Raw genomic sequence first — 18147 nt, forward strand, 5'->3', positions numbered from 1 at the left:
AAGTCTTTAAAGTTTTTCTGCTAACAGCAATGTTTTTAATATTAGAAAACTGTCCACTTCCTGAGATGGTCCGAAAATGTAAAAGCCAAAATTTATGCAAACTGCTCTCAGTCCCAGTGAAATTGACCAAATTAGTAGAGTGATATCAGTGTGAGTCGTGTAAACGAAAAATACTTGCAATTTTAGAGCTATTGGAGGACTTTGAGTCCCGTCTCTGTGTGTGTGAGAGAGTGTGTGTCTATGCTAATACACCATGCCATATCTAATTTTGATCATCTCATGTGGTATTGTTATACCGGAATTCTTTCACATCTTCCACCAGAATTGTTTAATTGTAATCCAAAACAATACCAGTCAAATGAGGGCAAATTTTAGGAATAGAGCCTCACTCAAGCACCCACTGAAGACATTCACTTCATTGAATCAAAACTGCTATACAGGTCCTTCTCAAAAAATTAGCATATTGTGATAAAGTTCATTATTTTCCATAATGTAATGATAAAAATTAAACTTTCATATATTTTAGATTCATTGCACACCAACTGAAATATTTCAGGTCTTTTATGGTTTTAATACTGATGATTTTGGCATATAGCTCATGAAAACCCAAAATTCCTATCTCAAAAAATTAGCATATCATGAAAAGGGTCTCTAAACGAGCTATTAACCTAATCATCTTAATCAACTAATTAACTCTAAACACCTGCGAAAGATTCCTGAGGCTTTTAAAAACTCCCAGCCTGTTTCATTACTCAAAACCGCAATCATGGGTAAGACTGCCGACCTGACTGCTGTCCAGAAGGCCATCATTGACACCCTCAAGCAAGAGGGTAAGACACAGAAAGAAATTTCTGAACAAATAGGCTTTTCCCAGAGTGCTGTATCAAGGCACCTCAGTGGGAAGTCTGTAGGGAGGAAAAAGTGTGGCAAAAATCGCTGCACAACGAGAAGAGGTGACCGGACACTGAGGAAGATTGTGGAGAAGGACCGATTCCAGACCTTAAGGGACCTGCGGAAGCAGTGGACTTAGTCTGGAGTAGAAACATCCAGAGCCACCGTGTGCAGGCGTGTGCAGGAAATGGGCTACAGGTGCCGCATTCCCCAGGTCAAGCCACTTTTGAACCAGAAACAGCGCTAGAAGCACCTGACCTGGACTGTTGATCAGTGGTCCAAAGTACTTTTTTCGGATGAAAGCAAATTTTGCATGTCATTCGGAAATCAAGGTGCCAGAGTCTGGAGGAAGACTGGGGAGAAGGAAATGCCAAAATGCCTGAAGTCCAGTGCTGCTTCTCTGTAGCCCAGGTCAGGCGCTTCTGCTGCTGTTTCTGGTTCAAAAGTGGCTTGACCTGGGGAATGCGGCACCTGTAGCCCATTTCCTGCACACGCCTGTGCACGGTGGCTCTGGATGTTTCTACTCCAGACTCAGTCCACTGCTTCTGCAGGTCCCCCAAGGTCTGGAATCGGTCCTTCTCCACAATCTTCCTCAGGGTCCGGTCACCTCTTCTCGTTGTGCAGCGTTTTTTGCCACACTTTTTCCTTCCCACAGACTTCCCACTGAGGTGCCTTGATACAGCACTCTGGGAAAAGCCTATTTGTTCAGAAATTTCTTTCTGTGTCTTACGCTCTTGCTTGAGGGTGTCAATGATGGCCTTCTGGAAAGCAGTCAGGTCGGCAGTCTTACCCATGATTGCGGTTTTGAGTAATGAAACAGGCTCGGAGTTTTTAAAAGCCTCAGGAATCTATCGCAGGTGTTTAGAGTTAATTAGTTGATTCAGATGATTAGGTTAATAGCTCGTTTAGAGACCCTTTTCATGATATGCTAATTTTTTGAGATAGGAATTTTGGGTTTTCATGAGCTGTATGCCAAAATCATCAGTATTAAAACAATAAAAGACCTGAAATATTTCAATTGGTGTGCAATGAATCTAAAATATATGAAAGTTTAATTTTTATCATTACATTATGGAAAATAATGAACTTTATCACAATGCTAATTTTGAGAAGGACCTGTATTACTGCTTCCGATTTAATAACTTTCCCACAGATCCGAATACTGAAATTGTCATCTTTTCCCGTTACTCTTGGAGAACAGCTTTTTAGCCCATGATGAGTTGCTCAAGGTGTTCACTGTGTGAAAATAAAATAATAATTATCCTTTATTTACCATGTCACAACTATTTGATTTAAGTGCCAGAGATGTACCTCAGGGTAAATGTGTGCAAATTGCAATGCACAACAATTGCCTTGGCTGAACTCAACATTAATTTAACTTGTTTAAACAGGATACTATGATTTGATTTGGGAGAGCATTGTGATGATAACATGAGGTGAAAAACACTTTTTGCAAAAGTTTGAAGTATCTTGGATAGTTTCTAATGACTGTAGGACATAAGTTTCAGTTTGAGCGGTTGCAGGAACAGTAATTACTGCTGAACTAGGCGTTCAGACTTAAAGGGCACCTATTATGCCCCTTTCACAATATGTAAAATAAGTCTCTAATGAGAATGCATGTGAATTTTTAGCTCAAAATACCCAACAGATAATTTTTTACAGCTGCAGCATGTTTAAATTGTCATTTTTTGGGGCTCAGAAAAAAGCACTGTTTATGCAAATGAGCTGCTGCTGCTGGCACAGGGGGCGGAGCTTCACAAGCTCGTTCTTCAGTGTCAGGACAATCTCTTCTCACCTCACGCAATGATAATATCAAAACAGAAACTCTCAGTAGCGGTGTTCATTTCGACCCGGAGTTGGACCATAATGCCTACAGAGCCAGAGAATAAATGCTGTTTGGAAATAGAACAGGTATGGTCTTGTTTAATTACGCTTATAACTTAGTTTAATGAAGTTCATTGTACAAAACACGAAAGATGAAGCGTCAGTTTTATTCCAGAAAATCACTATAAGAGCTGAATAAACACCGTATAAGAAGTGCGCATTAAAGTCTTATCCATAAACTCTCTCTCTCCCTTTCATTATCAACATATACAGCGAATTACACAAAACACTCATTACAACTAACAGCAAACAAATATATACACAGCTTTTCAGTGGGTGCTTAATAAACTGGTAAACTTTATATCCGTGACTTGATGAACTGTAATAAAGTGCGCGCTCTCCCTTTAATTTCTGCTGTGATCATTAACGTTTGGCCTATCGCTCTGGAGACTGTAAGCTGGAACACGAACAGTTGGTACAGATCCATCCTCGAGTAACAACGGGAGTAAATGAAGATAGCTATGTTCATTCTTACATCTTATAACAAAACACTCAATCGCTTAGAAGACATTCTTGTCTACAGCTGCTCCGGCATTGAAACAATGGCGGACTGTGTTTAGCTCACTCAGGGTGGTCTATGCTACGACAGCAGTGTCAGTCAACAGTCGTGGGAGGGGTTTGTGCAAAAGTACGTCACATTGAATTCTGAACCCCGAATTCTGAGAACGGGTTGTTCTGAGACAGTGCAAAAAAAAAAAAAAAAAGCACTGGGTGTATTTTTAGCATTATAGGTTGTGTACACACACTGCCAACACACATTTATGCTTAAACGCCATGTAAAAGTGAATTTTGCATAATTGGTCCCCTTTAAAGCACTAGATATGATGCTTGCAGTGAATATATAGTTCATTTCAGTTTCAGGCTTATTTGTTTTTGTTTTTTTAGTGTTGAGAGCTTCCTTGCTGACCTTACTGTCTGGTCACTTAGTTTTTACTGTGAATGAATGAGAGTAGGATTTCTATAAGCATTTCTGAGCAGCATCTGAGAAGACTGATTTGCACCAGGGTGGGAAAGAATTAAAAAGCTTGATAAGGTACTTTTTTAAATTTAGAAATAAATGACAAAAAAACAGGAGTAGATAGGGAAATCAAGCTAATCTGGATTAATCTCTCAGAATTTGTGTTTTCAAGAAATTATATTTTGCTTAAATAAGATTATTATGCATGGTGCCATTACTTTCAAGACAGTTATGCAAAATTGGCAAAATTTTCCTATCCAATTCTCATTCAATTAATGCAAAATAGCATTTGAGTTTTTTGTTCCTTCTCACAGTTGCCTTTAGCTTGCATGCTAGTGGAGTATAGAAGTTACTGTTATTGTTACAGAACGGTGTACACCTGATTAAAGTTGACTATGGCGTGCTAAAATTTACTTGAACTAGATTTAAAACCCTTTTAAATGTAAAACCACTGTAAACACCCAAATCAAGACTACATAAATGTATAACAATACAGGTCATTATCATTAGCTCTGATAAGGTTGCGTAAAGCTCCTTTTTTTAAATAAAACCATATATTAAGATAAAGACATAAAAAAGTAGCTTCTTATTGCATAATAAAAGTGGTGTATAGATGTAGAAGATTAATAAAAAAGATAAAAAATTAAACTGAAAAAAACTGTGCTCACTCCCTACTAATGACTACTGGTAAGGTTGACAAGAAATGGATAGAAATATACCAAGTAAATGTAAACACTCCTTATCAACAACAGCAGTAAATAATAGAGTAGAAAAAACATCTCTGCATTAGAACAACAATGAGCAAAGAAGAACAAATAATTTTTGGCTCATCAATTCAAATTCTGAAAAAATACTTGAATGTGAGAGTGATTGTGGCGAGCAGGACGAGGCTGGTGGCGTGATTAATGATGAACGACACCCGTGCGACGCACCGGTCTCGTATCTCTCACAGAGGAGCGGAAGCATAAAAGAAGGAACGAAGGCCAGGCTGAATTTTATTTGATGGTTTGTTTTATTGTGTGTGGCGGCAGTCCACCGTGAGGGACTGCTGTCTTTACTTTTGTTTTTGTATTTGTTTTATTTTGTCATTAAAATGTATTTGATTGTTCGCCGGTTCCCGCCTCCTTCCCATAACATCTGAACTGCGTTACATTGGTGCCGGAACCCGGGAAGAAGGAGATGCCTTTTGAAAAGACTACAACTATTCAACCCGCCAAAGTGGCTAGTTGGAGTGACTGTGTTACCCGCCACAAGCAAAATCCACAAAATCCAGGTGTTAATGTCAAGCCCTGTATATGGAGGGTTGTGATATTTAAAATTTAACCCTGTTATTTCATTTAACCGTAGTAGTGATATAAACAAATAGCAATTAGGCTTGTCAATACACCAGAAAAAACTTCCAAGTTTCATAACCCTCAACATTACCACATAACAAACCAATACTTTCAACCTACAACTATAAGCATATAACTTTACCAGTATACATGCTGTACTGTATCACAGAATATCTCAGCTGCTTGATTGTTATAATCGCACAGTTGTAATCTGCTAAATGCGACTAACCATTGTTCTAACCAGATGCAACACGACAAAGCAACATGTGATAAAAGGTATCTTCTCCATGTTAATCAGATTTTTAGTCCTAGACAGCCTTGATGGCGATATGCGACAATAGGCCTGTACTTTTTTGTTAGAAATGCTTTTTTCTGCAATGTTGGGGCTGGAACAACACGCAAAGTATGACATTGATAATCCCAGGTACTGTTTACGTGATTTATTTAATGTTAAATCCATCTAATGTGAGTTTAAATATAATTTTGCGTGACCTTTATGGTGGAAGCAAGAATGGAAAATCCACCTCAGATCTTGAAAATAAATGGAAGGAAAGAAGAATGTTCAATCTGTAAACCTAGTGTGAACAAACAAGTCTATTCTATGACAAAGATAGTTTGTCACTCAGTATGTCTCAGTATGTATTTTTAGCCTATTTGTTCTGAGAATTTCACAATGCAAAACATCATTAGTACTAAAATAGTCTTAAGTGTCTTTTCTTTTGCTTTTGGGGTGAAATATGACTCCATGTTTTTGACAGGTTTTGTGAGACTCTACCCTTTCTCCATCCTCAATCTAGCTTTGTAATGATGGGTCCTAAAAAAACTAACGTTTGCTATATAATGTTTCACAAGCCTTTCCCTCGAAATCCTCTGACCTTCTCAAGTTTAAACTGAGTGCCAATGTACCATACAAAAAAGGCAGCTTTATGTGTTCTAACACCACCTCACTTGGATGTGAAAGGGTTGTAACTACCCAAATGTTTTTGACTAATGTCCTGTAAGATTCAAACTTTCAGCCTTGGCCAGTTCCTGTTCAATTTTTTTTTTCTTCAGGATGTAGTTCAGAATACAGACCTCCAGGCACTGGTTGAAACTTAAAGCTTGATGATGATTTTTGATTTAGGAATGCACTCAGCCATTGTAATTTAGGTAAAAAAATGCCTTAACTCTCTACTTTGAGTTTTTAAATTGGATTGAAAATATGAGGAGAAAGACTAACAGAAACTTTGAGTTTGAGTAAACCGTGTCTAGTCTAGATGTCTATTTCTCACTATTTCTTTACTTAGGTCTGATATACCACCCTAACATGGTGTAAACTACATATTTTTTGTAAACTTGAACATCTTTTTTTTAAAAACATTTTTATATATATACAGGTGCTGGTCATATAATTAGAATATCATCAAAAAGTTGATTTATTTCAGTAATTCCTTTCAAAAAGTGAAATGTGGATATTATATTCATTCATTACACACAGACTGATATATTTCAAATGTTTATTTCATTTAATTGTGATTAAAACTGACAACTAATGAAAATCCCAAATTCAGTATCTCCGAAAATTAGAATATTACTTAAGACCAATACAAAAAAAGGATTTTTTAGAAATGTTGGCCAACTGAAAAGTATGAACATGAAAAGTATGAGCATGTACAGCACTCAATACTTAGTTGGGGCTCCTTTTGCCTGAATTACTGCAGCAATGCGGCGTGGCATGGAGTCGATCAGTCTGTGGCACTGCTCAGGTGTTATGAGTAGGGATGCAACGATACCGCTTTTTCAAAACCGATCCGATCCCAAAATTCTGAGTATCGGCCGATACCGATACCAATCCGATACCAGCGCAGTTTTTTTTTTAAATCAAGTAGAATTTCAATAACTGTGTGTTGAACTGATAATCACTCTTTTGTGAGTTAAACACCATCTACTTAATACAGACAACTTCATTATAAAGAAAAACAACAAATCCAAAAAATATATGATCATAATATATGACAAAAATGCTATTATAAACTAGATTAGTGGATAGTTCAGCAGTAAAATCTAGTCTAGAAATATCACGAGTGCACAATAATTGTATAAAATCTGAACATTTAGTGAAAAAAAAAACATTTAGTGGGGAACAAGTAAGAGACAATAAGTGTAACACTAAATCTTGTAAAACGTTACACATTGCTCTTTATATTGTTGTAAAATACATTCATGAAAAACAAGATAACAAAAATCAAAAAGATAATTTTTTATAGTAGCCTAGGCTATGTAATTTGAGACATGTTTTAAATGTATAGCACAGCTGTTTAATGAGGCAGCAACATATGATAGATAGGACAGAACAAGAAAGGCTATTAATAATCCTTCATTGCGCAAAAGGCTCCAGTACAGTGCGGCACAAAGCGCTTATGCACATCCCGAGCGCAGAATGATGCGCTTGAAGCAACACGGAGTCACAGCGCGCAGCACGTCGAGTCCGCATTGAAAAGTTCAAAGCACAAAGGAAATACATATTGATGCGTAGTGTATTATACAGTATCTATCTCTATGCAATAGTTTATTGAGCCTTTTCTTTTAACAGTTTTAAATATCATTTACTTTGCGCGTGAAGAACAAGGATAGTGCTCTGACTCCAGTGTTGTGATCTAACAGACACACGGTAGAAAGTAACATGATTTAGTTACAGCAATAAAGTCCAGCAATATAAAGTTGTTTTATGCGAAACCATAGACCTTTATCTACAGATCAAGTATAATAATATTAACATTGAATCATCTTGGAGAGAGTTTCATCATGTTGACTGTCGTACCCGAACGTGACGCGCTGTTTGATGCTGAATGGAGAATGACTGACAGCCGCAGCAGAGGGAAAAAGTTTACGTGATCTTGAATTTAATGACTTAAATATTAATTTATATCTCACATTATACTACATAATGGCTTCAGAACACTTATAAGATAGTGCACGAAAACTTTATGGTGCTTTATAATGTTTTTGTGCCTTTTGTGGGGCAAATATTTGTGCCTTTTGTGGGTTAACTATAACAGAATAGTAGACGCACAATATCGGATTTGGATCGGCCTCATCTGACCGATACCCGATCCGGCCAAAATGGCAGTATCGGAGCCAATACCGATGCTGAGTATCGGATCGGTGCATCCCTAGTTATGAGAGCCCAGGTTGCTCTGATAGTGGCCTTCAGCTCTTCTGCATTGTTGGGACTGGCGTATCGCATCTTCCTCTTCACAATACCCCATAGATTTTCTATAGGGTTAAGGTCAGGCGAGTTTGATGGCCAATTAAGAACAGGGATACCATGGTCCTTAAACCAGGTACTGGTAGCTTTGGCACTGTGTGCAGGTGCCAAGTCCTGTTGGAAAATGAAATCTGCATCTCCATAAAGTTGGTCAGCAGCAGGAAGCATGAAGTGCTCTTAAACTTCCTGGTAGACAGCTGCGTTGACCTTGGACCTCAGAAAACACAGTGGACCAACACCAGCAGATGACAAACAACCCCAAACCATCACTGACTGTGGAAACTTTACACTGGACTTCAAGCAACGTGGATTCGGTGCCTCTCCTTTCTTCCTCCAGACTCTGGGACCTTGATTTCCAAAGGAAATGCAAAATTTACTTTCATCAAGGAACATAACTTTGGACCACTAAGCAGCAGTCCAGTCCTTTTTGTCTTTAGCCCAGGCGAGATGCTTCTGACACTGTCTTGTTGAAGAGTGGCTTGACACAAGGAATGCGACAGCTGAAACCCATGTCTTGCACACGTCTGTGCATGGTGGTTCTTGACTCCAGCTGCAGTCCACTCTTTGTGAATCTCCCCCACATTTTTGAATGGGTTTTGTTTCACAATCCTCTCCAGTGTGCGGTTATCCCTATTGCTTGTACACTTTTTGTACCACATCTTTTCCTTCCCTTCACCTCTCTATTAATGTGCTTGGACACAGAGCTCTATGAACAGCCAGCCTCTTTAGCAATGACCTTTTGTGTCTTGCCCTCCTTGTGCAAGATGTCAATGGTCGTCTTTTGGACAGCTGTCAAGTCAGCAGTCTTCCCCATGATTGTGTAGCCTACAGAACTAGACTGAGAGACCATTTAAAGGCCTTTGCAGGTGTTTTAACACATTGTTACATTGTCGTTTACATTGTCTTTTTTGCACATTTTATGTTTTGCTTTATATTTATACAAAGGCTATATTCAAATTATTCTTGTGTTGATGTTAGTTTAAAATACATTATTGTAGGCTATGTCTGTTTTCAAACTGGCATATGACAATCATAGATTGCTTATAGGCTTGTTATACTACCAGTTATAAGGGAAAATAGGCTGCTGATATAAAATTTTATACCAATTTAAAGGGGAACCATTATGAATGAAACTTACTTTACAACAAGAACAGCCTGCCATGTGCACAGGTATTTTTCATACACTTATCTGGATGCAAAGAACATGGATGCGCTAACGGTGGTAACAAACAACGGTTGTACATCAACAATACCTTGATGTACCTTGACTGACTAATTTTTATTTGAGGCATCCTGTTCGTAATAAGCTATTAAGTTTGTATTAATTGGTCCTGCATTGATTCAGTTGATTTCAGTTGACCAAGGGAATACTTAAGTTTAATGTACAATAATCATAATGCAAGGAAACTACGGAAACTACATGGCATAAGTGTTTCTTTGGCATTCTTTATGGCGTTTGACTGTTTGATTTCATAGATTAAGTAGACCATTTCAAATGGATTGCATATTTTAGTGTCGATGTTCATTTTAAGAATGAGATTTATAGAATGAAAATGAAATGTATGGAATTTATTTCAGAGGATCACTTGTAAGGCTGCTCAATATATCTAAATTATCGAAATATTGCAAATATATATCGAGATATCACAACAGCTTGCAATAACTGGGGTCATGAATAAAAGACAGAGAAAATCACTCATTGCTCTCTGAAATACATTTCAAAGATATTTTAAGTTTATTTTACACACTTTAAGCATTATCGTATCGCATATTGAATATCGCATTATTTAATGAGATGGCACCTTTCTTCAATATCGTGCAGCCCTAATCACTTGTACAACAACGTTCTGAAGCCGTGATTCATCCACATTTCCATTCCGATCCTCTCACTAGCTTTAAAATGGAAACAAATACCTGCTAATAGTTTCTAAACATACTTGATGTAGTTCTGAGGTCTTTTGATTTATCCCTGTATTACCATCCCTAACTAATACATTTTTTGATAAAAACACTGGCCACTGTGAGTAGTCTGTGTAAACATGAAAGATGTGGGAAAGTTGGCAGTGTCATTTGTCCAGTTTGAACCAGTAATACCAGTCTCTGATGACCCTAACCTGTGAGCTTTTGTTGTGGTGGAATGTGTCGTATTGTCTGCTAGTTTACATGGGCTCATGCTGACATGAACAAAATCAGGCGTGTTGTTGGGAAATAGCTGTTCAATGCTCAAAAATTTGCCCCAAGACGATACAATTTCCTTTAACTGTTAATGAATAAGAACAGCAAGAGGATCAGCTTAAATCCAATGTGCTGTTACTATGTATTTAAATGGCACAACTGCACATTACAGGTTTGTTCGCCAGTTTTCCGTGCTCACATCTCCTTAAATTTCCTCCCGCTGAAAAGCCAAAGAAACTTAAACTAATGGACTTTCGGCAAATGCCAAAGGGAGAAAATGGAAAAATGGACTCCCCTAAACTTGCCATTTATTTTTGAGATGCAAATACTTTCACTTTCCCAGTCTGCTGAACAATGTCTATTTTTATCTTGCATAGTTACTCTCCCTCCCTGCCTTTCCTTCCCTTTGTGATTTGAAAATGACTGATTTGAAAAGTTTTACAGAAAAAAGTTCAAAACCAGGTAAAGTCTTGGTTGTTGTGGATTTTTTCTCCCAAGTCCATTTGGCAACAGCGGTCAGGCTAACTTTTGTGCATTTCTCTTTTTACATACTATTTAATGCATAGAACTTATTGATTATTCATAAGCGGGGAAATTTCTAATGGTCGGCTCAAATATACATCCACTCGTGTTTCGGGTTGGTAAGATTTTGTAATGTTCTTGAAGGAAGTATTTTATGCTCACAAAGACTATATATTTGATTAAAAATAATAGTTTATAAATATTATTACAATTTAAAACTGATGCCTTTCTACTTAATTGCCATTCTCAGATCAATCCAGAAGAATTTGTCTCCTACATTCAGTGCAAAACAACCTAATAAAAGTGCACTGATTCTGTGTAAATCTAGTAATGTTCTGTTCCGCTGGTGCTAATGAAAGTAGCTGAGGATCCACACTAACATGTTGGATTAATTGAGGTTCTGAAGGGAGGGAAATGTGGCTGCCGCCTCCTCTGTGATTACATAAAAACTCAATAGCTACGCAGAGCAGCCCGAGTCTCTGGAGCCCACAGTAATTAAGAGAGATCCTCCCGCACAGAGGCCTCGTTAAGGCTGCTAATTGCCTGGAGAGCTAATGATGGGGTAGATTTGCATTCCCTCGGACCAAAATCTCCAAGAATGCAGCGACATCCGTAGCCTCAACTGGGTCATGGTGGTAGACTGCTGCTTGGTGTGGGTTCATGTTTGTCCCGTGAGTGGAGCCAATTTCGAGCTTTCACACACTTTCTCCTGTTAATATAAAATTCAGGACAGCGTGACACAGACGGTGACCTATCTACAGTGTTTACATGTCCAAATTCTTTAAATTCCTCATTTAATTACATCATTATCAAGGTTGAATGAACCATGTGGTCCTTTCAAAATGCATTTGATACTGTAAATGCGAAAGTGTGTTGTTTTTTTCTTACTGTGTATTTGTTTTTTGTTTTGTTTTTTGTAATGTCTTATTTGACAGCTGTTGTAAGGTCAGTTTTTGTATCTAGATTCGAGGACCCCCTCGAAAACGAGATGGTTCATCTTAAGGGGTTATTCCTCCTCAATAAAATAAATGTCAAAGAAGAAAATAAAATAAGGTTGGGTTGTGTATCACTATATGCTGTGTAACTGTACAAAGCTGGTAGAGATTATGATTATATTACAGCTGAATATACTGGATTTGCTATGCTATTAGTGGTCATCATAATTGATTTACACATTAGAGTGAGTAAAAACAATACAGAGGTGTGTTTCAAATCTTTTAGAGTAGTTGTATTGTCTCTTAGTTTGTTACCATAAGTATTATATTTAGGGATCCGCTGATATTTAAAGGGACATGACATGGATTTAGTAAAAATTATTTTGGCATGTTTTTTGAGGTTCACTTATAATGTTTTTTGCACACAATTTATAAAACAAATATATGTGAAAAAATATATATATATATATATATGAAATGCATCTCTAATTCCTTTTCGTTTTTAAATTCATGATCACACGTACTCTGTATATATAGGCCTATAATTTGCGGGAATCAGGGAGCTGCTATCGGTATGCATGGTATTAAAATGTGCGCTCACTTTTTACTTACAATTTTTCCGAATTTGTGATCAAGTGTCAGCTTCTCTGTGTATAGGTTGAATAAAAAAAACATGCTTATGTGAAACATTATGATATATGATGACTTGAAAGATAAAAGTGATAAAATATTTGTCATACCACTCCTAATGTAAAATATCAGAGAGACAAAATAAATGTCCGGTTTAAAATATGAATTTGTAGTGCATACAAGTGTAGTATGGACCCTTTAATGACTGGAGACTTTTGATAAGACATTTTCAGTGTTGCATAAGAATATCTACTAACTATCACAGGTCAAATCAGGGTTAGTAAGCAAACAGACAGGGAGAGATAAAGGCTGTAAACCGTAGTTAAGTATCAAAGGAGAAACAATCTGCCCACCCCTTAAAACAGTAGCGCATTCCTAATCTGAGATTTTTACAATAGCTATCCACCTTATTTTGCAACACAAGTCAGATATTTTCTGTGCGGCACTTCTGAGTCATTAGCTACTATAGGTAAATAACTAGAAGAATAACGAAGTGCAGTATAAGTTATTTGCACTACAAACCAGTACGTTTTAGAATTATAACAATACATTAAACCGGAAGCCTCGCATATTTAAGTTACAAATTAAAAACAAGGTTGATAGAACGATTACAGATAACATTTCAGAGCCAATATGATAACATCAAATCTGTTTTCTCATACAGTATGTCAATTGTCTTTGCTTTTGAAGCTTTGCATTGGAGCGTCCAAGCATGTTTTAGCTGTAAGGTAAATAGTTCAACACTTTGGTGAGATCTTGTTCAAGGCTGCTGCAGGGTAGTGCTTCACTAAGTCTTCAGTATTCATATAGGGATCATACAAAATTGTTAGAATATCTCTTAAAACATTGGTTTTCAAACGTGGGTCTGCGGGTCCTTAGTGCCAGGATTGAAAACCACTGCCTTAAACATAATTTAAGCCTGTTTTATAGTGCACTCCCATTGCAGGGCTTGACATTAAGCCTTATGTGCTTTTTATGTGGCGTAAATGTTTTTTTTTTTGTGTAATTTTTTTTTTTTCTGAAGCAATATTCTTATCAGTAATCTATCAGCTCTTACTTGCCCCCTGGAATTGATTTCCAAAGCATCTTTAAAAGGAGGAATTGTTTTCCCTAACCTTATTAAATGTCATCTTTCATGTGACATTCTTAAGTTTTATCATTACATTTAATTAAAATCATAAGACACTATAGGGCTGTTGAAATCGACATCTTTCTACTTTAGTGGAAACAAAAGCTCCATTTGAAGTGGTGTTTAGATGCATTTACATAGACTGTTTAATGAAGCTCTAGAGACTCCATAATGTTTTGATTTAATGTTTTAAATATTTATTTTAGAATAAACCAATATTAAGTATAGGAAAAATGCAATGATACTTTAAATGAAGTTCTCGTCATGAAGCTCAGTGCAAGTAGTCCATTCCATGTTGAAGAGCGACCGGCGCAGTCTTGGCCGAACATGGAATTTAATTTATCCTTTTATGTTCTACAGAAGAAGGAAAGTTTTGTGGTTTTGGAACGACATGAGGCTGTGCAAATGAAAAGAATCTGCTTTGGTTCCAAAGTGGGAACTATGAACCATCATGTCTCCGAAGAGCTCAGCGTTGAATGTTCAAGATTACTATGATCAACACTAGGGCTGGGCAACACTAGGGAATTTCTAATATGAATGTTTGCTGTAGCTGCAGTATTATTTTGTTAATATAAAATGACCAACATTGCGAAGATTGTTATGGTTTAATGCACTTTTATTCAAGAGAGAAGCACTAATTAAACATTTGTTTCGGTCACTGATTTCAGCCCTCAAACCGTTTCGGTTGCTGAAATTTTAGTGCATCCCTAGCTAAAATTATATATTTTTTAATCATCAATAATGAAGACTATATTACATTTTTGGATTAAACTCAAACTGACTCTAGATTGCTTTCACATTCTCCGTATGGGTGCTACATCTTTAACACACTCCTGGAATGTCAGTCATGTGGCACCTTTCAATGATTCTTGGTTGCTACAGTGTCGGTGGATTTGAGCTGCAGTCATGTGGAATGGGATGAAAGGTGTTCTGAAGAACAGGTGAAAGCAGTTTACCTTTCAACAGCAGCCAGTTGCTCAGAGTTGTGGAAACTATGAGACACATCTGTGGCATTTCAGCTTGATGTCAAATTAAACTTGACTGAGTCTCTGCATCTGTTGGTTTTTTCCACCTTTCTTTGCCTCTTCTCACACTCTTTTTTTTATCATCCCACAGCACTCCTGAGAGCATTGGGTAGCAACCTGTCGTCACATGATGCCATTTACAGTGAATCTGATTGGCCCATCTCCCTGGGGATTCAGAATATCTGGAGGGCGAGACTTTAAGAAGGCCATAACCGTTTCCAAGGTAATTTTCATCCCTGGTAACCATTCCAGAGAACATGGTTCATCTCCTTGATTTTTGCATCAGTGATCAAGACAATGAACCTTCATACCCAAATGCTTAATATTCACTGGTGTCTAACTGTTTTGCATTCTGTCTCCTTGACTACTTCAACCAAACAAGAACTGGATAATTAAAGAGGAAGTTCCTGGTTATTGTGTTGCATTGCGGATGGTCAAGCTATTGTTTTTCCCCTTCTTATTCCTCACCGGTATTCTCCATTCTCTTTTTAGAATAATAGAAAATATTTAGAACTTAAGCTACAGTTAGGTTTAGCCACAGTATGAAATCATTAGGTTCACAATTTTACGTGAATCTGAGTCTCTCACAACAGGTTTATCAATCCACTTTTTTTGCGTTCAAGCTTTTAACACTCAGGCATTTTGGAAAGACTGTTTTTCATCTGAGAAGTTCAGAATCTGCTGTACCTCTGCCACCTAGTCTGGAACCCATTTATTTTTGTCTTTCATGGGCTTTGGGACCGTTTTCAAATTAAATTAAAACAGTTCCTCTCAAGTAAAAAACAAGTTTTTCAGTTTTTACAAAAACTAATTCCATGTTGTGATCCAGAAATAGACCACAATGTTTCTAATTAAAGGCAGCTAATGGAACCTTTCCTTTCATATCCTGGTCACATCTGCACTGTAATCCAGAATACCATTGGATTTAAACTTAAACCACTTAAATCATTGAGACTTTAAAATGTTGTGCCTCTCCTTCCTTATTGTTTCTCATTATATCCATCTGTCCATCTATCTGCTCATACATGCTTGCTTGATGCAATTTTCCTTTTTAGGTGAACTATCCCAAGTCAGAGTGCAGTGGCAGGAGTTTGGCATGGGCACACATATTGTGCTGCCCTCATTGCATTGTTTTTGTCTGAACTAACCCTTCCTGACCCTCCATGATTCCTGAAGAAGTTTTTCAGATGTTTTAACACTGTTTTGATTTGAGATGCGTGAGACAAATCTCAGAAACTGTCTCTGGAAAACTACCAATTGACTTAGATATTCCTATAAAAAATACTTGACACCACTGACAAACCTGACAGTCATTGCATAATTCATATTCTGCAGTTAATTAAGTATGAGGGTAATCTGTTTCTCAGGTCGTTTTTGCAATCATACACTGAGGGTAAGTATATTCCACAGGTACAGAGTACCTGACAACCATACTTGAGTAAACCTACAGATAGCTTACAGTGAAAATGACAAATTAAGTCACTAATTCCAGTATGACTTGAGTAAAAGTCTTGAGTATCTGATTTTAACAGTACTTTGTGAGGAGAGCAATCACATTTATTTTCTAAAATTAAAATAAATTTGAACTTCAAAATTGCAAAAAATCAAGGTCGACACAACAGCCTCTTAAATGTCTTATATATTATATTAAAAATAAAATCATGTTTAGTCAAATTAAATAGTCAAACCTACTTGTACTGGGAAGGTTTAGCCTCATTTGTCCTCATCTCGTATATAAGGCCTCTTTCACACTTGCTTTAATTCCCTGGTCCGAACCCGATTGCGCCCTCTCTCCTTACCCCCGTTGGATTGTTAACATTATATTATTTGGGTCCGGACCACGTTTCATTTGCGTCATCAAAGCAGCAGCTTTTTACCCCTGTTGCTTTGTAACAACGAGGCAGGAGAATGTGGCAAACGGCATAGCGTTGCTTGCGTCACTTTTATGTTTTGTTTTTTTAACCTTTGGTTTTGATTTCAAAGCATCAGCGCTGCCTCTATCTGCCGTGAATGTACTGCAAATAGTCTTAAGAATGTGGGAGTCTATTTCTGCAAAGGACGAGCATAAATGAGATATACATTCTCTCTGTTTGTAGTGCATCAGTCACGCTGTGAGTGAGATGCACACAAACACACAAGGTGCGTTCCATTTGACCGTAGGTGGACTGAGAAGTGAACTTCAGAGTATTCCGAAATCCGAAAAGTGAGATTCCAATCTGAAGGGAGCGAACATGTTCAGTTCGAAAGGTATAGGCAATTAGTGGACATCGATACATGACTGTGCATATTACATGTGCGTATTCTATTGAATTAATAATTATGTAAACAATTATGTAAACAAACTAAGTGTTGAGAAGCAGCTGCGGTGCTGTCATTTTTTATTTAACTTTATTTACCTCAGGAATGTTTCTATTCAGCTGCCCGTGGGAAGGAAAGCGCACAAGATGAGACTGCTAAAACTATTATGACCATCAAGAACTAATTTGTACATAATCAAACCAAATCAAAATTTATTTTCATATCAAATGACAGTTCAGCTTTAGTTTAGAATGACAGTACAGATTAAAATCTGTTAATAGTCAATTGATAGCTGCAATAGTCAATTAAATATACAAGTAGTCTATGTAATAAACAAACATGCTTAAATTATTTTTTATTAGATGCATAATGTGTTATATTTATAGGCCTACTATATGATTTTAAATTTTAAAGTAAATTAAAATATCTGCTATAGCCTACCGTAATTTGTGCGATCCTGTCATTGCCTTTCTTTGATGGCACCCGTGTGCGCTCCAAAAGTTCTGTGAAAGCGCCCTGAAACCCGCGATTCACAACTACCTGTTTAATCCAGTCACATTCTCGTAAAGTAGCCTTTTTTGAAAAGTTTGGATGAGTTAGGGCAAATGCACTAGATAGAGTATCAAGAGTAGGCTACTGTTTTGTACAAAAAGGTGCCATGCAAAATGTGACTAGTAATTGCACTACTCATCACAAATAAATTGAAGTAAAGAGTATATATACTTTATTTTAAAAATGTAGTCAAGTAGAGAGTAAGTTGCTTATATCTTTGATTCTCAGTAAAACGATAAAGTAGTCCAACAAATCTCAAGTACAGTAATTACATTTGCTCAATACTTTACACCACTGGTACTGTATATTGATGCTCCGCGTGAAGCGAGGCGTACTCTGATTACATAAGGAGCGCTCCATTGTGTGTTTCTGTAGCAACAGTTAATTGGCACTCGAGCAGGTCCTCAGACATGGCACCTCTGCCCTACTGCTCTCAGCTAACATCAACCGCTGACTGGCAGTCCTCAAGGCCTCTCTGTGTCATGCTGTTTGACTGTTTTGAGTCAGGCTGAGTCAGGCTGCCTTCCTCTTCTGCTACTAATGAGGTTGTGGCCTTATTGACTGAGC

At 37.3% G+C, this 18147-nt stretch overlaps 1 protein-coding gene across 3 annotated transcripts in view; it reads left to right on the top strand.

Annotated features, from left to right (window-relative positions):
- Nucleotides 1-18147, top strand: part of pdlim2 (PDZ and LIM domain 2 (mystique)) — a 70102-nt gene that overhangs the window by 8730 nt on the left and 43225 nt on the right. For 2 of the 3 annotated variants that reach the window (XM_077223494.1, XM_077223496.1), the window contains exon 2: nt 14822-14953. In XM_077223494.1, the coding sequence (XP_077079609.1) occupies nt 14858-14953 (96 nt within the window). In that variant the 5' untranslated portion in view covers nt 14822-14857. Of the gene's footprint in view, nt 1-2397; nt 2803-14821; nt 14954-18147 lie in introns of those variants that run through there. The other variant, XM_077223495.1, reaches the window with a different exon arrangement.

The sequence above is a fragment of the Siphateles boraxobius genome, unplaced genomic scaffold (assembly GCF_051911475.1).
Source record: "Siphateles boraxobius isolate OS27281-9 unplaced genomic scaffold, OSU_SipBor_1 9, whole genome shotgun sequence".
Taxonomy (NCBI): Eukaryota; Metazoa; Chordata; class Actinopteri; order Cypriniformes; family Leuciscidae; genus Siphateles; species Siphateles boraxobius.